The sequence below is a fragment of the Haemaphysalis longicornis genome, unplaced genomic scaffold (assembly GCF_048455015.1).
Source record: "Haemaphysalis longicornis isolate Haplotype H1 unplaced genomic scaffold, Haemaphysalis longicornis Haplotype H1 scaffold_3, whole genome shotgun sequence".
Lineage (NCBI taxonomy): Eukaryota > Metazoa > Arthropoda > Arachnida > Ixodida > Ixodidae > Haemaphysalis > Haemaphysalis longicornis.
In genome coordinates, this window is record NW_027526335.1 from 35,354,993 (window position 1) to 35,380,786 (window position 25,794).

The 25,794-nt window shown below is 49.6% G+C and overlaps 2 protein-coding genes across 4 annotated transcripts in view; one reads left to right on the top strand and one right to left on the bottom strand.

Annotated features, from left to right (window-relative positions):
- The window catches only part of LOC144174273 (uncharacterized), a 299,423-nt gene that overhangs the window by 199,412 nt on the left and 74,217 nt on the right, over positions 1 to 25,794 (bottom strand). The window lies entirely within an intron of this gene.
- On the top strand, positions 2,933 to 15,306 carry LOC144174272 (U7 snRNA-associated Sm-like protein LSm11). 2 transcript variants are annotated; one of them, XM_077702875.1, is made up of 6 exons: positions 2,933 to 3,167; positions 6,678 to 6,785; positions 10,940 to 11,080; positions 13,294 to 13,406; positions 14,514 to 14,653; positions 14,728 to 15,306. In XM_077702875.1, exons 1-6 carry the CDS (start codon positions 2,952 to 2,954, stop codon positions 14,886 to 14,888), a joined length of 879 nt encoding a protein of 292 aa, XP_077559001.1. In that variant the 5' UTR covers positions 2,933 to 2,951; the 3' UTR covers positions 14,889 to 15,306. The 2 variants fall into 2 exon arrangements, with proteins under 2 accessions (XP_077559001.1, XP_077559002.1); XM_077702876.1 differs by lacking the exon at positions 2,933 to 3,167 and adding an exon at positions 3,402 to 3,921.

The following is a 25,794-nucleotide window of genomic DNA, read 5'->3' on the forward strand; positions in this document are numbered from 1 at the left end:
TACCCAGCTTTCTCGCTCAAAATTACAACCTCTCGGGAACCTAGAAAAACCACTTTAGGAAAATGATATTTGGCATAAAGCTAGAAGTCAACGTGAAGATTAAAACGCTAAAAGAACATTTCAGGTTTCTGAATATTTTTTTGTGTAATTCGCTATCAAATCTAACTCCCCATGCATTTCTATGGGATAGTTCCCATGGCTCAGGAACCCAGTCGCGCAGCGTGCGCGAATTGAAACTGTGCACATGTATTCACCCCAAATATTAGCTGTGCGAAAAAACTTTTCATTTCGCTAAAAAATTGCAGAGTAATCACTGTTGAAAGGACTGCCATGAGCGGGAAAGCTGCGCATGACTGCAAAACGCGCGCTCGCGTTACAAGGGCAGTTTTCCATGATGCGTCCATAGACGCCGAACGAATTTCTCACGGTTACGGCGGCGAAGTTACCTCCGCTGTCAGGCGCCAAAACTCTTTTGAGGAGTTCAGATGGTTTTCATTCGTGGTTTTAAAATTAGTGGGACACTAGAACTCCTGTCTCTATACCAGTTAAAGCAATTTTATCGCGGAATATCGCTAAATAAGACCAAAATAACTCTGCATCTTGTATTTTTAAAGCTTTTATTACGGCGGCGTGTATACGATTGCTTCCAGCTAAAGCTGCGGGGTGTGGACAAGGGAAATCATCAAGCTTGGCATAAGGGGCGCCTTAAGACAAGAGAAATGGATCCGAGGAAGCATGGGCTTGCCCCGTGTTCCTCTTCTTGTCCCGCCTCCATTTTTATACTGCTGGGCATTTAGTACGACGCCTTTAAAGTACAAGGCAGGTTGAGATAAACGTCAACACCCATAAAGCTCCTGTTATTTTACGGCAGTATTCGCTAACAGCGCAGACGGATGCACAGCGAAGTGAGGAACGCCACATCTTCGAAGGTTTCCGTTCAAAAAAGCTATAGTTTAGGCCTCCGCGCGCCAGATACCGTCGACAACAGTTGCAAGCTAGGACAAGATTCGGTGAGCAACTACTCCCAATCACACGACAGCACATCCAATGGATGTAACGGGTTGTTGGATGTGTTTGCGCGCAATCATCGCATGCACCGGGTCTTACAGCGTGTTACCAATCGGCCTGCCGCGAGTCAATGAGCGGGTGCCTGCCAGACTACAATGCATGCTGAGGATGACTTTGCATCCATCACTCGCCGCGAAGAAGAGGACGACCTCTTTGATGCATATGACAGCGATTACTAGCACCGCGCGCAACTATGCAAATAGACAATGATACTGAAACTTAACTATGCGTCCGGCGATGCTCACCTACAACAGCTTCGTCATTCAAGACTTGCGCGTGAGTGCATTCTCCCCGGAATTTTTTTTTTTGTAGAAAAACGTCGACGTCTATAGAATTGGGTTGAGTGATGTACAGTCATGGACAAATGAAACGCGAACACGAAAATATGAACCAGAAAACACAAATAGCGCGATTTCTTTCCGTGCAAGTCAAAATGACGCGTAATTAGGTAGTATTTTGTCTTCACGACCCCTTTAAACTTAGCCTAGCTGCTATTAAAAGAAAAAAATGTCTTGCGAGTTATAATAACGCACCCTAATGTTAAAACGGTAAGTCTGCCGTCTTCTGAGTTACGTAATCAAGTGCGTGCACAGACCGTTTCGTGAGCGTTAGCGAAGTAACTAATGCGCTGGAACAACGTAATTTGGGAAATTGCAAGATTAAATTTCACTTCATATGCCCCTTTGTTGCACCTCCTCCGGCTTATAGCCGTACCATTCCATCCCACGTCGTATGTGAAGGCTGAGACCTAGGCCGTTTCGATCCCCGCGTCCTTTCTCTTCCACCCTAACAGCAGAAGATGAGAATGGAATGAATAAAAGGAGTGAAGATTAATACACCACGGCCATAGCACATATACGGTCGCTCAGGAACGTACAAGGGACGGTGGCATGGTGTTAGATGGGCGGGGGTGACCCCTCCGATTTTTTTTCTTCTTTTTTTCATGCAGCTCATGACTGAGATACACCTACTGCTCCTTTCGGAAAAACTTCTCCCTTTGAGCAAGCCATAACCCCCCCCCCCCCCCCCCCCCGAAAAAAAATTCTGGCTACGATCCTGCTTCCGTTCTTGTCATGATACAAAAACCGTTACCCACGCACATATACGGCAAGCTCGAGGCCGAAAGTGGCGACCGGTCCTTTCAGTTCAACATAGTGCGTTTTTAGGGCAACAAAAAGCTTGGGTAGAGTGAACATCTAGTTCGCTCTAGAATATTCTAGTTTACTCTAGCTTTGGGGTCTGCTGCAGAGTACGTACGAGGAGGATGCATGTCACAGACATTGCTTCTCGTGCTCTCGATGACCTCGAAGGTAATCAAGAAATATTTCTCTCCACGTGAATCATCTTATTCAACTTGAAGAACTAATACAAATTTCTAAGAGTCCTAAAATCAAATTTTTATATTTTACTGTATTGTCTCTAGTTATGTAGGACGTGTACACGCCGGTTTTCCAGCGACGAAATGTGTGCGGGCAGCGGCGAAGCTCTCGTGGCCTGTATATATGTTGGTGGGTGCACGAAGTTTTGGTGGAGGCAAAAGGATAAAAGAAAGAAGAACAAAATAGGAAGGCGGCAGTGAATAAAGCGAGAGCTCATTTTTGGCGAGACCGCAGCCACAGGAAAATAAGCCAGTGCCAACAGCGAAACCGGTGTACGCCCAGTAAGCGCATTTGCAAGTCTGCCGCTCGAATTCTCTTCATTAACGTGCCTCCTTTACTACCGCGTACCCTCTGCTCTTCTATTTGCTTTTTTTTTTGTAAGTAAACTGGCAGCGCACCCCTAGTGCGTTGATCCATACATACGAATAAAAATCGAAACCGAAACCAAAAGCCACAAAAAAACCTACGAAGCGGCGGCTCGCTTTGTACCGGCTATTTTTAAACATGGCGGCGCCCAGCGAAGGCGATGCGCATAGCCGCGACGTCATTGAGCTGACAAAAGAATTACGCGACCCATACGTTGTTTTCTACGGTGAGGATGTGTTGCCGCCAGTTCCAAATGCAGAGCCACTCGGCAGTCTGGACGAATTTGCGGCCAAATACCTGCCGGGCAAGAAAAGTGGCAAAGCAGAAGAGGCTCCGCCGCCGCCGGTCGTTGAGGTAAACGAGCCGCGATGCTGACGGCGTTTCGCGCTTTGTTCGGAGTGTGCTGTGTTCTCGCACAGTGACGACCGCGTGCCGCCTTGCGAACCACGGCACGAGAGAAGCATGCGCGAGCAAAAAGCAGCTGCGGCCGGTTGTTGCTCGCTTGGCCAGGTGTCAGCACGCACCTTTTCGGCCCGGTGGGTAGACGAGCAGCGCGCAGTTCGCGGTTGATCGAAGACCCGTGGATCTCTCGTGCGAGAGGCCGTGTGCGACGAGAAATTCGGTTCGCAAAAACTTCATTATGAAGAAGAGAGGTGCGTTGAGACGTCGGTCGGCCAACACACCAATGAGCACAATTTCCTCGCGACCCTCATGTGGCAGGTGCGCGTATAAAATGTTTGTTCTACACTCCACTCCGTTCACGCGGAGGAGACGACTCCAAAAAATAAACGCCAACTTGAAGTTGGCGCCCCAACTGGAAGTTGGCGCCTGTCGTGTGAGTCCCTTGGAACTTGTTGCGTCACCAACTAAAGGTACAAAATTTTGCGGCACCAGCCCAAACAAGTTCAGATTTAGCGTTAGAGTAGCGCCGCTGTGAAGAATGATAGAAAAAGGCAGGGAAATAATTGAGTTTAATGAGACCTCGCTGAACGTACTTACAAGACATGGCGATACACTAACAGCTGCCCCAGGAACTGGTCTTGCTGGGCACAACATACTACAGGGCGAGCTTCACCAACAGCACACCGATTCTCGATGGCTAGAAAAGGTGACTACTCTGCATGTCTGTCGCTGTGCTTTACAACCACCTATCTTGTGCAGAGTGAAATCCACGCTCACTGTCCAGACATATAAAATCCACACCAAGTCGTGTTTTGTGGCTTTAATGTCCGTAAGTGTATTGCTTTTTTGATGCTACCCATGACTTGAAATCTATTTTTGACTCGATTCATTTAGCATCACATGATGATGCGGCCATTCTCAGCTGTCGCCTGTTGTTTCAAACCATAGTCATCAAGCTTACCCTCCAGTATGTTACTTCAATGCGTGTTTACTCGTCCAATCAAGCAAGACGTCTTCTCTGGTGAGCTGGTTTAGCGGGGCAGCAATGTGGGGGAAGCTCCAAATGAGGCGTCAGTAGTGGGCACGCATGGAGTCCCTCTACGTGCCTTGGCCAAGTAGCAAAACTGATTGGGTGCCGAAGATGCTCTTCAGTGGCTGACGCTCCAGTTCTGCTCGCCCCATTCGTTACCTGTTCCAATTCCCAAGCATGCCTGACTCTGGGTGCACGCCATAATGCAAGACAGCACTGGACTGCAGGGGAAGCTTCACGTGATCCGCTACGACACGTAGTCAACAAAAAACCCTTCGTAGAGTGACAGGTTTTTGAATCATCAACCTGTTTGCTCCTGGGTCTATATGTAACACTTAAGCCAAGTGCAAGCAGCGCTGGTAGCAATAACGGCAGTTGAAAAACACTCACAATGAAGTGCCCTAATGTCAGCTATTATCAAAAGCCTGCCAAACTTCCCAGTGCAGAGTGGCTACCAATGAAAAATTGAGGGTGGGCTAAGCAGCACTGAACTTCAGTTTTAAATAAGGTACAAGGTCTGTTTCCTGATGATTGATTATTTCCCTGTACACTACACTATCGCATGCGCATGTGAAAAGTGGAAGCATTTGACATGCGGCAAACAGCTATTCCTGTGGGCTCGCAATCAGAGGGGAGCGATAATCATCCCTAGCACAAGCAATGTGCAAAATACTAGCAGAAGCATGGCTAACTGGTCCTTTTCACATTCCGGGGAAAGGTGCTTTGATCCTTGCCCCGCAAGCTTTATCATCAGACTAACAGCTGGTCATCTCAAATTTATTCTCGAAGGAGACTAGCAATTGTGGCATTACAGTGAGTCTCGCGAAGGCAGTCCTTTTGGGGGCCAGACTGCAAAACTTCGCCCGAGCTTGTGTGACTAGCAGCTGAGCTTTCAAGTGCCGTCAAACTTTACAGCAGTACGGTGCTTACAGAGGGTGGTGTTGGAGGAGCCCTCTGTGGAACAGTGCTTTAATATGCACCCCCCCATGGGCCCCCACTTCTAGAGCAGGCAGGGGCCAGTAGTGCGCATCAGAGGTTACTCATTACACCGGTACTTACAAACCAGCGGCAATGACCACTGCAATGCCTCATGCTCAACCTGGCCGCTTTCTTAGATGCAGACGCTGGGCTAGCCATGAAGCATGTGGTGTTCCATTTTCCCGCACAAATTATGGGAAAGAAAGATTAGATCACGCTTTGCCTACAATATTAAATTATTTTCACTCAAAAAAAGTTGACATTATGAAACTGAACCCAAAGAAAACTGTTGAAATGTTCCTTTAAAAAGTGCTTGTGACTATCTTTTGTTTTTAGTGTGTTTTATTTTAATGCCATATCATAATGCTTAGTATGTTTTTAAATGTATGTTTTAATGTACGTTTGCTTCTGTGACTCCATTGTGACCACTGCCGATGGGTGTCCGGAGCCCCATCAAGCCGCAAATGAGCGGCTTTTTCTCTGGCCCCCCTTTTAGCTGTACTTTTTTGAGCGAAAAATAAAACTGACTGATTGATTGATTGAAATGTTACTACACCTGGGGCTTCCTCACGTGTGCTCTGTGTTGATTTCTCCAGTTACCCTCGCTTTGCAGATATTGTTTTGCAGATATTGCCCACCGCTAGATTTTGACAGCCATTCAATATTTGAGTAGAACAGGAAAACCATGCAAGGTAAGTACTTATTACGAAGACAAAAGAGCTACTGTTGAGAAAAAGCTGCTAAGCTGCAATAAGTGGAGCACGGTACAGTAGAAGTGTGGTGTGTGTGAGCGTGTGCTGTGACAATGCTCGCAGCTCTGCAGCCAGAGGTGGAAGCACGTGAACAGCTTTCCGAAATCAATGGTCCTGCCGATGTTTGATCGGTAATCCCCATTTGTGCTGGGCAAGCGAACAAAAGGAACAATCTCATGTCAGAGTCCGAATAAGAAACGAGACCCACGTGTCGTGAATCTCGTTGCTAGAATGCCACTCACTTTTCCCGCTTTCCGTTCTTCATAGCAGTGATTGTGTTGCGCTTGGAGCTGTGTCTCTTTGTGGCCATTCCAAGGAATGTGCGAGGATTTTTTTAGTGCCTGCAAGTGGCCTTCTTCTGAGCAGATAAAGTTGCATGTGTTTGGAATGTCGCCTGGAATCATTCATCCTGTAGCACAATAAGAGGGTGGTGGACGATGGGTATTTATTGATGTTTGTGGGCTGTTCGACTGTCGCCGACTATGCTGTCGTGAGGGGCAGCTACCTGGGCCCGTCCATAGGGACAGCAGTCTTGCTCATATCAAACCTTCAAAGACTGTCTGTGAGTCACTGGGGGGGGGGCCCAATGCAACGGGCTGGCAGGTGATGCCGCCAGAGGTTGACCGGCATTGCCTGTCCCCTTGCCAGCAGCCGTGCCAACAGGTGGTGCTGAGCTGTGTGATTGCCTCGTTTCACCTGCAGAAGCCGGTCCCCCGGGTGGCCACAGTGGTGGCCCGTATGACAACAACGCACAGCGTGGGACCCCTGAGTGTGCTCTTCCGGGCGGTCAGGGACCGGCACCGAGTCAAGGTACGCACCAGCAGTGGGCGGGAAGGAACAGTTGGCGCTTGGTCAGCCCAGCTGGTTTGGGGCACTTAAAGGCACCACACAGACAAAATACAAGTTTGTTTTATTCGAAATATTTCGTGTTTTGTAGTGCCCCAGCGCGTGTTCGGAAGCAAACGATGCTTTCTTCACTGAGAAGTGAATCAATCTAAGTTAAAATTTCGATTCTACCGCCAAATTGTGTGTTTTCATGACGCCTGCAATGACATCACAAGAACAGGTCTTTAAGCTGCTGCGGAGCCTTGTTTACCATTAGTCAACCTAGATGGTGCTGCCACCATACCGTGGTGGGCCGTTTTCTGCCTTTGCTTTGTTGTTGACCATATTTGTACCTGGCTTGTTTTTCTTAGGTAGAAAATAATCGTTTCGTGAAACATGGTGTGTGCATGACAAATATGGTCACGTAAGACTTATGCCAATTGGCCAGCGTTGTATGAGACAATCCAAAACGCTGCAGTGCTGTGCAGCTAAAACAAGCATAGTGCGCGCAGTACCAACAGCAGTACTCATCGGTACTTCTATGTTTGCGTGTACTTTCATAACTTCCACTGTTTGTCCCACCATTCTTACTGCTATAAAAAAATGGGCCCTTAATTTAAGCGCAAATAGCTTATTTGGCAAGCTTGTAAGCCCTGCTTAATTTGTGTTTGCTTTTGCCGGTCTCAGCCAATTGCACAGCAGGGCTTATGACATCGTAGGTTCTGTTGCAGGAAATGAGCTAGTGGGTGGCATGGCCATTCCCTTTTTTCCTCATTATGTAGCTTATTTAAGCGAAGTTTATGTTAAATGTGGCATCAGTACGATTCTAATGAGGCAATCTTTCAAATGAACCAAACTTGTGTTTTGTCTGCACGGCCCCTTTAACAAACAATTCACTCGACCCTTGCAGAATTTATGTGCTCACACGTGGCAGGGCCATTCCCAGGAAAAACAGCACATGGGTCGTGTTCGTAGGGGAAAGATGCAAGGTCTCGAGGTGCATTGACATGGCAATTTGCATCTCATAGCTAGCACTGGCCACCTGGCTGCTAGCACGGGAAGATGGCTAGTCGCCCTGCAGCTTCTGATCACAAACTCTCAACTGCAAAGATATAATGCCTCCACACGACTGCTTGGGGTTGAAAAAAGTGAGAAATTCTTCATAGGTTTTGTTCCGTCCCCTTTGTGAGGTGGTGGAGTACAAGTATAGGTTGTTGCAAGTTCTTGCTAGCAGCAGGCATGGTGTCTCGGAAGGCATTATGGACGAGGATTTCAGAATAGGAGATTAGTGGCGGTGAGCATGGTAGTTTGCTGCTGGAAACATTTTGCTCTGGATGACCACCACTCTCCAGTAAGCATTGATCGATTTGCTGCGAAATGCAGCTAATCGATGCAGCAAATAATGCAGCAAATGCAGCAAATAATGCAGCGAAATACTGTCTTGCAGCGTGCATTTGTTCAGCTAGCAGCATTGGTTTGCTTTGCCTCTGCATGGCTGGTGTGCCTGTCTTTCCCCTTCCCCCGAGTTCCACGCACTGGGCTCCCCCTACAGTGCTAATTGCCTTAAGACCTTCGTTAGGAAGGATGCGTGGGATGTCAGTGCTTGAAGTGGAGTGCAGGTGCATGTCTCGGCAGTCGCTGCATGCGGAAAGAGCCAGTGTGCCTGTCTGCAAAAGTCGGTAATGAGCAGTTGGTGGGTGCCCTCTGCACACAGGTTCGAAGCTTGTGAGTGTGGGGTGGAGCCATGGCCGTGGGGCAATGGTTAAGTTCTCTAATTAAAACTCCTCTGGTTAATAAGAATGAGTATGAGTATCGGGGCCGTGGCCCCGATACTCATACCCATTCTTATTAACCAGAGGACTTTTTTTCATTGCTATGAGGTGCATATGCACACCTCTGGCGAAAGAAAATTGTTTCTTCCTTATTTCACACTCTCATCCAGTGAAAGATTTATTTAACTCAATATAGTTCCACAGGACCTTACAAGAGCATGCCAAACATCTAAAAATGTTCACATGTGCACTCTGATGTGATCACCTCCCCCCCCTCCCCCCCTCTCTCTCTCATGCTATACCCCCACACTGCCACTTTTTGCTTTTTGTGTGCAGACAATGGTAAAATGTATGGGGACAGTTCCCAAACTGCTGTCAATATGCCCACGCAGTTTGGCAAAGAGGTCATGTTAATGACCTCTTAGGTGAGCGATATGACAGTAGGGTAAGGAATTGGGCTAGTTAGTTTTGCATTATTGTTAACTGCACTTCAGGTCACATGGTACGCAAATTAGATCGGATAAACGATATGAGCTACAATGCCAGTGCACTTGAGGGCAAACTTTGAAGGCACATATTTTTGTCCAAAACCGAGTTCATGATTTTTGACATAGGATGTCTGTTGCGTATACTTCGCTCCTAGCAAAATTTGTCCTTACGTTGCCCCGCTTTTCACACCCCACTCCTACCCTACTATTCATCCTGCAAATAACTAGCTCTTGGTTGGCTATACTCCAGCACCAAAAGATGTTGTATTAAGGGCACAGGGTAAGGCGAAATTTTGAAAAAATGACTTTTTGTTTTTCTTCGCAATTAGGGAAGTTCAGTTTTTTGTGCACATTTTCCATATTCACACTTGCCTTAAAAAGTCTTATTTCTCGCTAAAAAGCAGTTTTCCCGTAAGCAAGTAGTAAGTGCCCACATCCTCTTAAGAATGTTCTCAGGGTTTATTGTCATTTTTTTCCTAAAAAAACTTCCAGTTTCAGATCAAAATGCTTTTCTGGAACCAGCTGTACTAAGAAATTGCTTAGCAACCATTGCATAGCTGATTTTTCAGCGAGGGCAATCCAAAGACCCTGTTGCACGTTTTTTCCACATTTGGCCTTCGAAGCTGCACATAAAAAACATATTTTTTTGGCTTCACACTCTAATGATTGCAACATTAGATGTTGTTCTTTCACTAAATGATGAACAAACGCATGAGCCAGCATTTTAAAATCATTCAGACCAAAACCTGGGCGTAACACCACCATGGCTTAAAGAGGTTGACCACAAGCAAAATACTGTGTGAACAAATCTGTACGATGGTGCACAAAATAGTCAAGGAAGGACAGACGACCGGGTGAAAAGCAAAAAAATGACTTTGACAGTGATTATGAAGCTGGTGCTTTTTAAATAAATGGCTCCATTGGTGTTTTTGGCAAAAAAGTATTGTTTTTCACCTCTTTTTTTACTTTAAACTCAATTATCTCAAAACAATGTTTTTTCTTACATAGGTACCATTATTTCCTATATCTTCCAAGACAACGAGCTGATTTTTTTCCCCAGTCATCTACATAACTTGTCACACCTGCTGTACTAGAATTGAAAATATGCACGTAAGAGTTTTTTTGGTACACAACTTTTAATACTAAAATAATGCCAAAATTTAGGTACTAACGGACAAAAAATTATAAAAAACTGGATTTTTTAAGAATGTTCATAATTCTAGTACAGTTAAAAGAACACAAAATGTGAAAGAAAATGATATATACGTTATGTAGATACCTTTAATAGATGCCGAGAAAAATGTACCTCAAAATGGCCAAAAATGCATGGGAAGTACAGGGCTTACCCTGTGCCCTTAACAAAAAAAAAAAACATCACAGTTTAAAATTTTTAAATTTTTCACATTAAAAAATCCGCAATTGCGGACTACGAAGAAAAGAGTACATCAACTCTGTTCTAGCATTCAAGTAGTGCGAATAACAAACGGAGTCAGTTGCACCATTCCAATGACACCATTGTGCTTCTTGATGGGAACTGAGTATCCATAGAGGTCCCTAAGGTCGTACATGCAAGTGCACTCTCATTCATGTCCTGCATAACTTTTCCAGGGTGCATATCAGGAGCTTCATTTGGCCCTTGGCCACCACACCACGTACAAGGAGCGAGGTGGACAGAAGGGACTTTGGTACGAGCAGCCTTGTTGGCGGATCGAGGCCCGTGCATGTTGTGTAGTGATAAAGACCTTCTGCATATTGTGTGGGTATGCTTCGCTTGTGCAGAATTGCTGCGGAATTTGCAGGCTTTAGACGTGAAGCAATTTTTGGCCGGTGGTTCGTGCGTCGGCGTACTGCGAGTCGAGGAATGAATGTGTGCGTGCAGGTGTGGACCCGCAGCCACACGCGCGTGCGCAGCATCCTGACGGGGTTCGTGCACGCCTTCGACCGACACGTGAACCTGGCACTCGCCGACGTCGATGAGGTGCTGCTGCTGCCGCCTCCGCCACCTCCTGCCCCGCTCCAGGTGCCCTGACTAGACTGGCCCCTGCCTGGTTCAGGGTGCTCGGCCTTATTCGAGTGGCCCACTGAGCGGATTGGCCTTTATTGTTTTGGCACTCTTTGCCCGCTGTTGGCCTTGCACCGTTAAGCAAGCAACTAATGGATTGGCCACTAGACCACGCGTCTTTGAGGCGTTCCCTAGCAGGCTGGTAAAGCGAGGAAACGTGACCACTGAGACGATTCCAATGCAGAGCGCAGCTGGCACAGTGTACAAGGCGTGTCTGAGAAACGCTGCCTTGCAGGCAGCAGGGCGTGAGCATTGGGCTGAGCCTTGAAGGAGCACTGACAACAAATTCACAATCTTTAAAAAATGATATAATTGGCTCCAGTAGTTTGTGAAGATGACCTCCCAAAATTTTTGTAGCCAGCCGCATTGAGAAACACATCGAAAATCAATTTAAAATGCCCGACCATGAGCTACCTCAGATTGCCAGCACCAGCAAAATCACCATGAGTGTGACGGAAGACATTCCACACTCTGGGAACCGGTTGGTTCTGGGAGATGTAGAGTAGCCCTTTCCAGAAGAGGAAGCACTTTTCTGCGCTGCTGTTGTTAGTGGTCTCGTTTTGCCAAGCCAGATGCCTCAACAGCATCGTCAACTTTGGCAAAGTGGCAAAAAATTAACCCTGTGTTTTCAAAAATCGATTGATTGATTGTGGGGTTTAACGCGCCGACGCAACGCAGGCGATGAGGCGCGCCGTAGTGGAGGGCTCCGGATTAATTTTTACCACCTGGGGATCTTTAACGTGCGCCGAAATCTCGTACACACGGGCGTTTTTGCTTTTCGCCTCCATCAGAAAAGCGGCCGCCGCGGCCGGGAATCGAACCCGCGACTTCGTGCTCAGCAGCGCAACGCCTTAGCCACTGAGCCACCGCGGCGGGTTGTTTTCAATGTTCACAATGTTTCTGTTCACAATGTTGGCCTTCCAGTGATTTTTTTTTTGTTTTGTTTTCAAAAATCACTGGAAGGCCAACATTGTGAACAGAAACAAACTCAAATGCATCCCAATTAAAAATCAAACCGTGTAAATAACGTCTAATTACTAGAATTTTCAAATTACTCTTCAAGTTTCCTGCATACCGAATGCCACCAGAATCTCGGTAGGGCTAATGCAGACCGCGTAAGACCACCGCAGACGATGAGCAAAACGTGTTTGATGGTATGCGCTTTTGATTTACGTCACAAATTGCAGTTTTGCAGCCCCAATAGTGCGACGTAATAACGCCCGGCATTGCCCAGTACCCCAAAACTGCCACCTGTGCTGCCAAAGACCGAAACCAAAACTTGTTGAAAAAAGAAGAAAAAAAAGAAAGAAATGCACTGTAACTACTACTATTCTGATTGCTGATCTGGTTTTGTTCTATTTTCATTATTAGTAGGCGAAGAGGTATTGTTTCCAGCATAAAAACAAAAAGAAACTAAAATTTGGTGGCAGTTCTCCTTTAAGTTCGCAAGTGAGAGGAATGAGGCATTCTAGGATTCCTAGAGATCCACCACTGATGAATTTTTTTGTTATTTGTTTTGGGTCATTCAAACCTTGTCACTGAACATATTTTGAAGGGAAATGTGCACTTATGTCATCCCCTACAAACCTATTCCTTGCCTGCGTTAAATTGCACGCGGGAACTCGTGGCACCCCGTGGAAACTATTTTTGCTTTGTGGTGCCTGCTTTTTGTTGAGCGCACCAGAAGTAGACCTTTGAAATTAGACCTATCTTAACTAACTTGCAGAGTTTGTTCGCTACCAGGGCAGAATGTTTTAATCTCAGCTCAAATGTCCTTGAAATTAGGCCTATCTTAACTAACTTGCAGAGTTTATGTTCGCTACCAGAGCAGAATGTTTTATTCTCATCTCAAATGGTCTTGAAATTGGACCTATCTTAACTAACTCGCAAAGTTTATGTTCGTTACCAGATCAGAATGTTTCATTCTCAGCTCAAAAGTTTTTGAAATAAGACCTATCTTAATTAACTCGCAGAATGTTTTATTCTCAGCTCATACATTCCAAGCCGGTGCAGAATTTTTTGTATTGGTCGGAGCTATCCGCAGATGGGCGATTCGTCACACCAGCTCAACTCCACGGTATTGAGGAATCTCCCTTTGCAGCAAACGAGCCCTTCACACCTCTATCGTGTATTGTTGCTCAACAGTCTGTGCATGTGATGTCTACATGCAGGGACCAGAGCGCAGCTCTGCTTCGCAAGCAGCCACACTGCCATTGGCCCTGCGACTTCCAGCCTGGGCAAATGACGAGACTGTGGAGCAAATGGATGCTGATGGCTGCACCAGGTGCGGCTTTGTCTCTGTCGCGTTTTCACTAGTGCTGCACTTGGGCATGTGCATGTATCCTTCCCACAAGAAAAAATTCACTGCCCCTCCACTTTGTGAAGAAGGATGTCCGGCAAAGCTGGGGGCAGTCCAAGGAGTGGACGTAACAAAGCACATTTGTTTGTAACTTGCGATTGAGCATTTCTAGTTGATTAGGTGAATGAAACTTGGAAGGACTGGAGTTTTAATTCTAACAGACAAATATGGGGCTGTCCGTTTCTTTCCCGTAGATGCCCACGTTTTGACAGCGTATGGGAATTCCGCAATATTTATAGCTTCAGAAATGTTTTCACCGTGACGTCAGTGGGAGCCGACTAATTATGACAAGTAAATGAAACTTGGTGTAATGTTAAAACCGTCTTAATGACTAATTATCTTATAATTTATTGTGGGATATTTTCGATTCAACAATATTACGTCCCGTTTCTGTAACCATACTTTTTTAGTGGACGGCCATGTATTGACAGCAGCCGGAAATTCTTTAACGCTTAGAGCTTTACTGCGAAATGACTAATTATGACAAGTCAATGAAAACGATAGACTTGTCCTAGCGGCCAAGTTCAGTATGATTTTTTTTAGATACCTACATTAGCTTTAGAGCTACAGAGCATTCACCAGTAAGATGGCTTTGCTGATAGATTCAAAATTCTTTCTTAGTGCAGCTTTTTCCAGACGCAAAAATTTTCACTAACTAGCCATAGACAGCTTCACTGTAAAAAGGTGATTTTTTTCCGCTGCGTAAGAACACCTCAATAGTACTAAGGGCCTGACTCGTACAAGTTGTGTGTCAGCGTTCTCGAACATCCTGGGTAATTGCACGGCTGTCCCCCTACCGGTAGAGCCGATAGCAGTCGAGTATATTGTAGATGCAAAAAGCTCTTGACACTTTACATTGAGCAGCTTATCTGACATGTGCCGGAAGGGTCTTCGATGCAAATAGTGGTTTCTTTTTCCTTGCTGACACAAGTTGATTGGCTACTGCGATGGGCGCCTGGTTGGCTTCACGCTGCCCGTGGCGTCACATTGCGGCACACTGCTGCATGAATAAGGTGGTGTTTCTCGCTGCAGCGCGGTAAGCTCGACCACGGTGTGTGAAACAGACCGCTGCAGCGCCCCTCCAGCCGGCGGCTCGGAACGGCAGAGCAGCCCTCGTCACAGTGTCGCTGACATTCCACTGGAGCGGACCGAAGCATCGGCAGCCACGCCTGGTGAGCCTCTAGCAGCCTGATGCAGTTGGGCCTCGCATGGCTGCACTCCTCGCAACCAATTCTGCGCTACGCAGGTGCTCCTCCGAGCGACCCGAGACCCACAACCTGCAGCAGGCGCCCTGCAAGGAGCGGCCGGCGGCGGCGCGGCCTCCCCCTAGCGCCGCGTTCGCGGCACGTGAACCAGTTGTTCGTGCGCGGAGACAACGTCGTGTCAGTTGCCCTGCTGCCCGTTTGACAATGCCTGGTGCTACGTGAATCCTGGAACTGCGCACCTTTCCTACCACGTGCACTTGTGAAGACGTGCATGACATTACACTGATCCTCGTGTCCACAGAACTTTTTTGGAAAAGGACGTGTGCCGTGCCAATGGACGACCACTAAATAATTGTTTCTTTCTCACCAGTAAAGTGCGCGTAATAGACCTCAAGCCAACATCAACGTCATCAATATTTGATGGCCAACATCAAAAGGCTCTGAAGCCACCCCTGCTGCCTAGTGATCTTGCGGTGAAAGATCTTAATAGAGATGCTGTCAGAAATGGTGCTTCCTGAACATTTGTGCAGTTTGGAACTTATGCTTGCCTCCTGCAAGCCTGCAACTGCACACATTGCGTGCGTTGAGCTGGTGCTGAATAAAAATTATTGCGCTGTGTCCAGAGTGGTAATCGCTCGGTGTCCCCATAATTTCATTCCTTGACTGGTTGGCTGGGGAGGTGTTCGTTGGTCGTATTGCATTGCATGGTCCTGCCCTTGCAGAAAGGACTTGCCAAGAGGAGACGAAGTGGCGAAGACGAAGATGGACTCTTGTCCATTGAGCATTGTGCATGGGACGAGACCAGCAACAAATGCGAGTGTGCAAGCACCTTTCGTCTGCCGTCTCTTACCCACGGTGTAAGAAGTTCACTACATAGCCCAGTTAGCCACATTTGGTGAGGAATTCCCCAGAATCGTATAAACACTCTTACGCACGGTGAAAGTTCACCACATGGCCCAGTTGGACACATTGCATAAGGCATTCCCCAGCGTTGCGCCAACGCTGCAGTACATTCCGGGCAGTGTGTCAGCCTTATGTGTCAGCCGTATGTGTCAGCCTTAGGGCATGCATCGGAATCCGGCCCTGCCTAGTGGCCCATCAGCAGCTCAAGGCGGCACTCATTGAGCAGAGGAGTCGTATTACTTTAGGAAAAAAAATGATGGGGACACCCTCCTTCATGATATGGTGATTGCAAAAGTACGAGTGTCCAATTGCAGAACGTGCATTGCATTACTGCTATCTTCCTTTCCACTTGGCGTCTTCCATCTGTTACCATGACGTGGCACACATCTGCATTCACATCGCCAAGCAGAGCTGACATTTAGCAGCCAGACACTTGGCTACTCGCCTAATGCCAACCGTGCAACACTAGCAGGCATGTGTGGTGTTGCGCCATGTGGCCCTGTGCATTTCATCCAGCATCCGTGCACAGGCCCTTGAATGCCACTGAGTGCGCATAGCCTGCTCACGTGTGCATGCGTAAAGGGGCAACTGCCTGGAATGTGTGCATGCCTGGATGGGAAAGACACCAGCAGAGACATTGCTCAGGAAGCCCTTCAAGATGATGACGACAGCAGTGAGCCTTTGTGCAGTGGGCCATATTTTGAGTGCAATGGATGACGGATTTTCAAGTAGCATAACTGCTGATACTTTCACATGTGTCAGCCCCACAGCGACCGTATGCTTTTCGCAACCATACTCGCGTTCTGTGCCGCAGCGTTGTCATTCTCGCGCCGCGAAGGTGGCGCCACCTGTCACCCCGATGCGAGCAGCAAGCAGCGCGGGCGACATGCACCGCCGCGTGCCGCCGCCGAAGAGCGTGCAGTGGTGAACTTGGCGCTGTGCGGCTCCACCAGCGGCGCCCCGATCTGGGTCAGTCTCGGCCGCTGACCCCCCTCACTCTCCCAGGCCGGCCACTGGACGGGGAGCATCGTGAGAGCACTTCCTAGACCTCTCGCTCAATTAGATGCCCCTCGCGGTGCACCCTCCCTCCAGCGTGGCCGTGCGGGCCGCTTTCCAAGCCGGCGCGGGGAGCGCAGGCTGGGTTGTCTTGGGTGCTGCAGTGGTCAGATCTGACGGACTCTGTTTTCGCGCTGAAACCGGACCACTTGTTGAGGGTTTCCCTGCGGTGGCCTTGTACTAACCTACCCGGAGGACAGCGCTTGGTGGCACGTCGCGGCACCATGCTGCTCGTGCGGCAGCAGGGAAAGAGCGGGCCCTTCTTCGGGAGAACGTGGACAGGTTGCGGCGGCGATGGCTTCGACTGTCACCCTGGCGGCAGTGGTGGTAGTTTTTTTCGTGGGGGCGAAAAACACGGCATGGAGGAAAGAAAAGGTTTTCTTTCCTCCATGACACACGCACACACCCCAGAGGGATCCCCGCCTTACTGTGAGCTGAACGCCGCGTAGCGGCAGAAGACAGCGGCCGAACTGGCTGTGGTAGTGGTGGTGGTTCCAGTGAAATGGCGCGTACCCACTCAGGGGGATTGGCCAGGAAATTGGCGCCTTACCAAAAGAAATTGTGTACTTTTTGCAGGGAAAGAAAAATATTTAAATATTAGAGCGTGGGCACGTCCTCTTCCTCCTCGCGCTGTTTTACGTTTATCTCTCGTGAAATGACAGGGATAACTCTCACCCAAGAAGGCGGGTTGAAAAGCTCACGGAAACTGTCGAAAGCGTTGTTTTTCCCATCACAAATTGCTCACAGCATAGTAGAAGCATGTAGGTTCACAAAACCGGTGCTCCAAAACAGCGCTCCGACCAGTGAACTCCGCTGCACCTCTGCCCAGACTCGGATCCCGACTGGGCAACTATCGCATTTTGCCGCCAGGCCGTTTTGTCTGTGGCTGTATTCTTTCTCGCCGTGACGAAAAGAGGGACTGCTCCGCGTGCCCTTCTCCTACCGCGCGCGCCCGACAGAGAACTTTCATTAGGACCAGAAGATCATGCGGAAGTGGTCCCCTATCACCGGCCGACGAGTTTCTCGTTGCAACGGCGGTAAACAAGCGTGGGATGGTCGGGAGCTAGCGTAGCCGCACGGGTTCCCCGCAGTCGGGAAGTGCGCAGGCCGGCACAGTCTCTTGGAGTATGAGTGTCGCTGCCGATGGCGGTAGTCCCATCGGTAGGTTCACGGCGGCCCGCCCTGCTTCATGGATCCCAAGTTTTCTCCATCGTCGCCGGAACCACAAGGAACACCCGCGCCCCGGCTACGAATGCGTAAGCCAGCTGCCCGGCGAAGCCGACGCGTCAAGGTTTGTTGACGTTGAACTGTAGTCATACTTTGTTGAGGCGGAGTGTACGTCACTGGCGTGAGGTCCTCCAAGCATTCCTTTGTGTTGAGAGAGCTGTGCAGAGGGCAGGCCCACCAGTAGCCCGCGTTTGGCTAGAGTTCACAAGGGAGCAGTTGGGAACTTTTTTAGAGCATCTGAGTCTGCAAGTTGGTGGCGTCAATGAGTGACGGCGCCGCAGAAATCCCGCCATGAGTGCTTGGGCTGCGTTATTGTAAGTTGTAGTCTCTTAGAGCATTTGCTCTCCGAAAAGCAGCTCTCACTTCGCTTCCTAGGGGAAATATTCGATTCCTCATTCACATAGAGTGATGTGCCTGTTTGAGTGATGTCACTGATGTGCCAGAGTGATGTGCCGCACCACTGCCACTGTTACGTTGCACGCACCACTGCCACTACTTGACGCGGCCGTCGTGCGGCTTCTCGACGAGTCCTGCCAGTAGGCGGGAAACCCTCTTGCGCTGCCCGTGGCTGGCTCCAAGACTGGCGCAATCGAGGTTCTCGTTATGCGCTTAGCCCGTTATGATTGCAAATCAAAGGCTAGTGGAATATTGAAAACGCAAAAAGGAAACCCAGCAGTCGAGAACGCCAAGGAAGCAATGGCTTTTGCGTGTGTGGTCTCTTTTTTACAAGCAATGCTGTTTAAGCTGGTGTTGGGCCGGCGAACGTGCGCAGGAAAACCTTGCGATGACGCCATCGCGCACGCCGGCACCGCTCGACCTTCGAGAACACTCTGCCCAGCGTTCGTGGCGTTACCTCTAGCGTGCTGTTCTCCTCGCCAGTTCACGTGCGTTCGCGCCTCAATTGAGAATCCAAGAAAAGCTAACGCTACAGACGCCGAGTTCGCGAAGCCTGCTGCCGCCGGTTCTAGCGCGTGATAGCGCGATCCACTTTGGGAGAGATATGAAAGCCTGCGATCCGGACCTGCCAGTCATAGAGAACTTTCATTGGCAAGTTCGGAAGTACATGTGAGGTGCAACAGCCGGGTCTCCGACGAAGGGAGGGATGGGGCGACAGAAGAGCGTCCCTACCGAAAAAGAGAAAGTGGGGCGCAAAAGCCGCCGCGCCGCTACTCGAGAACGGACGCGGCGACTTCGGTCCAATCCCGAATATCGCGCCGGTGAAGCGGCGGCGGAAGGTCAGCGAGTTGCAGAAGATCCAGAGTTACCAGCTCGCGTACATTGAGTATTCATTGCTCTTTGGAGGGCTATCGACAACACCCCGCAGAAAACTTGGCCGAGTCTCCAACTGAAGACTCGGCCAAGTTTTTTTGCATGGGTAGCCGAACCAAGAATAAGCCACGTGGGGCCGCCAGCTTCGCTGTTTGCCCAGACTTCGGGCCACCAGTGCGAAGCTGCCCCAATTTTTTCTTTCGTGTAAAGTGGGAACGTAAACGTAGAGGGAGATCATAAGCCATTCCACTGCGTGAGAGGTGGATGACCAGCAAACCTGGGGTGACACAGAATTTCGAACAAAGCACAACCCTTGTCTATAGGCCTCCTGCGCTGCCCAGGGGGCGCTGCGCAAGCGGCTTCCGGGCAGTACTTCCGGGTAGTACAAAGCTGTGCGGGTCCCATAGGATCCCGTGTTGACAGAAGCAAAATGAGCTCGAAGCTCCCGATTATTTTGTGACGTGGTCACCAGCTCATCCCCGACGCGTCCGATCTATTTCAGCGATCAACTTGGCATTAGGTAAAAAAGCTTTGCAGCGCTAAACACGTTTACAGCGCCGACGAAAGTGCCGGGACCGTGACGGCGTCTGCTACTCGCAGGTTCACCGATCGATGGTCGTACGAAGGGAAATTTTAAGTGAAATTTCTAGTTTAAACTAATACTCTACGTGACAAAGACTTCTCAAAAACAGCCGATCAAAAAAGAAGAGTGACGCAATCGGCGATGATCGCGCTTAAAAGCCAGCGAGTACGGCGGACCGCAGGCTCGCCTGCTGCGGTGTGCCGCTCTTGCGTGCACTTTCATTAAACAGTGTTCGTTTGCGTCGCCGTTACGAATACATGGTGCAGCGTTAGCTTGCCGTTTTGTTGCGTGTCTCAGTGACAAAATGCCGCGACCGACAGAAGCGTGAAATCTGTTTTACGATTCCGAAATTAGTAGCAGTAAAACAAAGTGGTCGGGCGAACTAAGAGGCGGCTTGCTTTCCTTGTTTGCTCTCACTTTACTTTCTTACGCTCTTGCAGCATACATTCCCAGTTCGCACTTAATAGCCTAGAAATGAGCAACGGCCGAGTTCCATGCAGCCGACACCGCAAGGGCTGGACGGCAAAATGGGTGGGAGGAGGAGAGGGGCTTTGAATGCAAAGAGAAAAAATTCAGCGAGATTCTCATAATATTTGACAATAATCTGGCGAAGTGTGAAGATGGGGGGGCAATTCAACTGGAGGACGCCAATTCTCTGTTCTTGCCTCGCTGTCTAACTCCATTTGAAGTCAAAACTGGTCTGTCCGCGTTCAGGTTCGACGACCCCTGCCCTAGAAAACCAACACAGTCATTTGTGATCGTATGTAAATATTCGGGGCCCCGCGCCGTGTATGCGGCTGTGTTATGTGATGTTATAGAAGTACACATCTCTGCAGGCAGCGGGCGTATGATTTCTTGCATGTTTTGCGTCCTTTAATAGCGCTTAATTTGTTTATTTGGCGCTATTGCCCCACCTACTCGCTAGTATACATGTACCCTGCCATTCGTAAATCGTGCGGCGTAAAATGTTACGCAAGAGTCATTTAGTTTGCGAAAATACGAAACAAATTTTCCACTAGTTTCAAAGGCGGTGCCAGGCCAGCAGTGTCAGCTGAGTCGGCTGCGCAATTCTTGCGTTCGCTTGCATGCTCCCGCTGAAGCAACATTTTCCAGTTACCTCAGGCTATAGGATGAGCACCGTTCCGTGTTTATGCTACTCGTGAACTTTCGTTCGTCGACCACACGCAAGAAGAACGGTAATCGTCGCCAGGAAGTTAGACCACCCGACCTGGCGATACTGTCCCACGCCGCGACGACCACGACAGCTCGCTGAAAAGAAAGCCGATAAATCGGCTTGTTTCAGCAGATATTATTTTTTTAGCCTCTACAACTACTCTAAGGGCTATTTCATACTGTATGCAGTCATTTAAACGCGCCACAGAGCGATTAAATTAAGTACCACCAAGTTTCACTCTGCCTAGTAATTGAAAACGCATGCAGGGCGGCGAGGGTCGTCTGCTTTTGTACTACCCAGAGGCGTCGGCCACTAGGGGCGCTGCGTGTCGCCAAAACTCCAGCGCAGGAGGCCTATATAGTCGTGCCGCGACTGGCCCTTCATCGATGTCATTCAATCTCTGGATTCGGAGGAAGGGGGTGGTATCCGTTCGTGGTGCCCGGCACGCCCGGGAGATTTTCGACGCCATCTGGGCTCTCTCCATTACGGCGATACAAAGAAAGTGAAATAGAGTCTTTCTGTTTTTCTGTCGTGTGCTCATCCGTCAGAGTGACACATTCTGCCCGGCGGGCGCCTCCTTCGGCGGCACGGCAAGTGCATAAATAAAGTTGGCTTGGCCGCAAGGAGTTTTTTGAAGACGCAGAGCAAAAAATGCGCGGGACTCCTTTAGTTATAAACAGCCTAATGTAAAATAGAAAAAAGAAGTTCTAGCAGTCTTGCTGCCTCGATCTGTCTTCTACGCTTTGCGCCGCTGTTCGTGCACGCTGCCGTGTAATGGGAGGGTTGAGGGCGATGGTGAATTTCGCGGCTTGTTTCCCTTCATCTGCAGTGGTGTACTGGCTCTCCTTAGTGCCGTGCAACACCTCTTGATATAAAACGCCTCCCAAGGATGTTATTTTCTGTCGCTACGGACGCCGGTTTTTTCGCTACACTTTGACAGCATGACCGACCACGGGCCTTGAAATTTCGTGAGATACGACCTTCTGAAGTCCTCCACCCGCGACAACGGCGCGAGGCCTACATTGTAGGCCTCCGGTGCGCCTTCCCTTTCGTGTTGTTTCCTCGTCTCCGCGTCCGTGTAGTCCTTGCAGCGCAAGCATTATGTAACAAGTTCCTATTCCCAGTCCCTGCTACCAACACAGAGGTGGACCCTTTAAGCGAGAAGACGCTTCGTCCTGAAAACCTCTGGGTGGATGCAGTCCGTACGAAGAGCAATTCTCCCGCCCCGGCAACCCAAGAGCCGGCACCGCGTCCGGCCGTGTCACTGAGGCCGAAGCAGCAACCAAACCCGCGGCTACCCCCCGGCAATTGTATTACGTATACAGGACTGAGTGCAGCCAAAGTATATAGCCACCCACGAGCTGACCGCGGCACTTGCTGGGAAGGGGGAAATTCCACTGGCCAGGATCCGCAATATCGTCACGCTGCAGGTGCTGCAAGCTGCACCGAATGCGATCGTCGCGAGCCCCCTCGCACCCAAACCACGCAAAGGCTACGATCGGTATCCCGATACGTGCCGCGGGCTGATGCGCGACTCGGAGCAAGCTCCTGCTCGGATTTCTAGAAGCCACTTGTGCTGCACGCACGCACGCATGGCCAGGCTCGGTCGGCGCTGCTTGCATTCCAAGGCGAACAGGTGGGGCACCTCATGGGAACACACGGTGCACCAACTGCGGCCAGACTAGAATGACGCAACTCTCGAACACGAGTGTAACCCCACGTGTCACCCAACCTCACATAACGGCGGGCAGGGACTGTCCACGGCGTTCCAACTACCCAGGCGGGTGCACGGACCGCCGCCGCGACTGCCAACGGCAGACAGGTGAGCTGTTGTTGCTCACCACACAAAATCCCACTACTCCAACTCCCTCTCACAGTCAATCATACAGACTCCCCCTCCCTCGATTGCACGGTTTCAGGAGATACCCGCGTTGATGGCATAATGCGAAACCTCCAACAGCATGAACCGTGCACTGGTAGCACGGTTAGATGCTGTTGAGGCGTCGTGCACCATCACACCACCCTCGCCTACCCTTATACCCCCTCGCCTATGCAGTACCAGGTACGGGCATCGCTGGAGGCTCAATTCACCGCCAAAGCTGTCCTCTGTGTAATCTTTACTGCTAACGTCCAAATTAATCACTGCCACGGCAGAAATCCAGCAACAACGGGTCTCCACCCCTAGACGTCAACCAATAAAATTGCTGCGTAAAAGGGCCTTCCACCTCCTAACAACAACAGCCATCCCCGATGTCATTGCCTTACAGCAGAGACCCCTCCCCCATGCGTTACTCTAAGGGGTTACGACTCCTCCATCAACCACAGCGACAGTTTTCGTCAATCGCAACCTTATCACTGCCCAAGCGATAATGCTGACCTCTCAGCTGAGTCGTGTCTTCGTAGAAATACCCTAACAAAAACCGTCCCGCCTAGATTTTTATCATTAATGCCTACAGCCCACCGCCGCCATCCATGGAAAACCTACTTCAACAAGAAGAAAAACATGCAGGCAACAACCCAGTACTCCTGCTAAGAATGCAACATTGGGATGCTTCCGAAAAGGGCACAACCCTTCTACATGATACGTAACCGTATAGCTGTATGCATGCAACAACCTAACTGTGCCGACGTGCACGGGCACTAGTGTACGAGGGACACCCTTCCTGACCGTCTACTTTAGCCCGAACCGCGCCTCAACTAAACTGGGAGACCCTGCCTGATGCTCCCGGCAGCGAACACCTCATCGTCAAACTCGCACTCCCGCACCCAGCAGGTCGGCGCCGAATCGTAACTGCCAAACTCGCCAACTGGCCCAATTTCCGACAGGACCTCCTACCGTCACCAACGGCGAGCATCCAGTTGTGGTCGCAGCGCCTATACGAGCTACGACAGGCCCACACACTACGAACGTACCTCGATTCCATGTCTTGGTCTGAGAGGCCGTGCGGCCAGTAAGGAAATTGGCAATGTATTGGTAGGTGCGAGTCAGATCTGGGAGTCTGCTGCTCAGCTCCGACCCACAAGTGCAAGAGTGTGATCCAGCTGGCCGAACTCGCCGCTAGGGCCCACGGGCTCCTGGCCGTCGACTAGGCGCCTCTTTCTATACACCTTTGGATAAATAAAGTTCCACCACCACAGCCACCTCGACCACCTCTGGGAAGCCCGAAGAGGCCTGCTGCACAGGTATCGACGCCAAAAGCCTAGTCGGACTCGGAAGCAGAGAATGGCTCGGATTACTCAGAAGCGACGTATACCCAGGGGGGCTCGAAGGCTCGAAAATGCGCCCTATCGCTTTAACATCGTGCATAGGCAAGTTGTTCGAGCACATCGTTACATGCACTGCCACATACAATGTTTGGTTTCAGACCTCACTTGTCGAACAAAGGCGTTCACTTACAACTAAAAGAGTTCCTTACCGACAACCTGAGTAAGACTCAACCCAGCTCTATCTTAGCACTTGACGTATACAGGGTGCGTTTGATTAGTCTGCCACCTTCGCAATGCTCTGCCGGTGCTGCTACCCAAATACGCGCTTGTTGCTTGCTTGCCTAGGGTTCTGATGTCTGAGTATGTCACCGAGAACAGTGGTAGTTTTTTTTCTGATTTGCAAAAATGTTTTGTTTTAAAAGTATCAAAACGGCGTAAAACATAATTGGATACATTTACACTACTATCTTTCAATTACATGAGTTAGCTAATCGTCACTGATGTCACTATCAAATGACATGTATATCTCGCCGTGTGGATCTGCGCGGCCAAACCGCATTAGCAGCTGACGTCATTCCTTTTGAATGAAATTAGATCTGCCGCGTAGTAGGCGCACGACTCACCAGTCCATCGCGCGCGAGCCATGTTTTGAGTATTTTTTTTTCTGCCGGTCTAAAAGCTTTTCTCGGAAGCCGGACCGCAACACTGCAACTTGGGCCCCTCCGATTCTCCACCTTCTACACGCCGGCCAAGGGTACCCCCCAAGGGTCCGTTATTTCTATTGTTGTTTAATATTACCCTCTTTCACCTTCCGACTCACCTACAAGATATCCCCGGCCTGCGACACGATCTTTACGCGGACGGTCTGACCATTTGGGCAATGCAGGGCTCCAGCGGTGCGCAACAAGACGCTCTCCAACAAGCGATCGACACAACTGTCGACTACCTCTCCCCCAGAAGTTTGACATGCGAACATAACAAATCGGCCATCCTAGTCTTTCGCGCCCGCACACGAGGTCGGCTTGCTGTGGCTACTCCCGATCCGCAAGTTACCATCCAGGGCTCTCTGGTTCCCCAAGTTTCCACCCTCCGTACATTGGGTGTGGCTACTCCCTATCCGCAAGTTACCATCCAGGGCTCCCTCGTTCCCCAAGTTTCCACCCTCCGTACATTGGGTGTGCCTATCCACTACGATGGTCCCGGCGCCATCCTGCTGCCTCAGCTACACAAAACGGTCACACAGCTCTCTCAATACGAAGGATACGGGGATCAACTCACGGCCTCAAAGAACAAGACATCTGCCACATGGTCCAAGCACTGCTGGTCAGCCGCATAACCTATGGAACTCCTTTTGTCAACCTAAAACCCCAGGAAGCCAACAAGCTCGATGCTCCAATCCGGAAAACTTACAAAGCTGTCCTTGGACTCCTAACTTACACATCCAATGAGCGTCTGCTTTACCTTGGCCTGCACAACACGGTCAGTGAGCTAGCACAGAGCACGTCCCACTTCCGTCGCCTAGCCCTCACTCCCTCAGGTAGACGCGTTCTCCAAAACATTGACCGGCCCACCCCCTTTCCTCAACACAACTCCAACTCATTCCCCTGTCCATTCGTCAGCGCCTGAAGACTAGCCGGGTAACTAAGCACATGCACCCTTCCTTCAATTGGGGACGTCGCGACGCCCGGG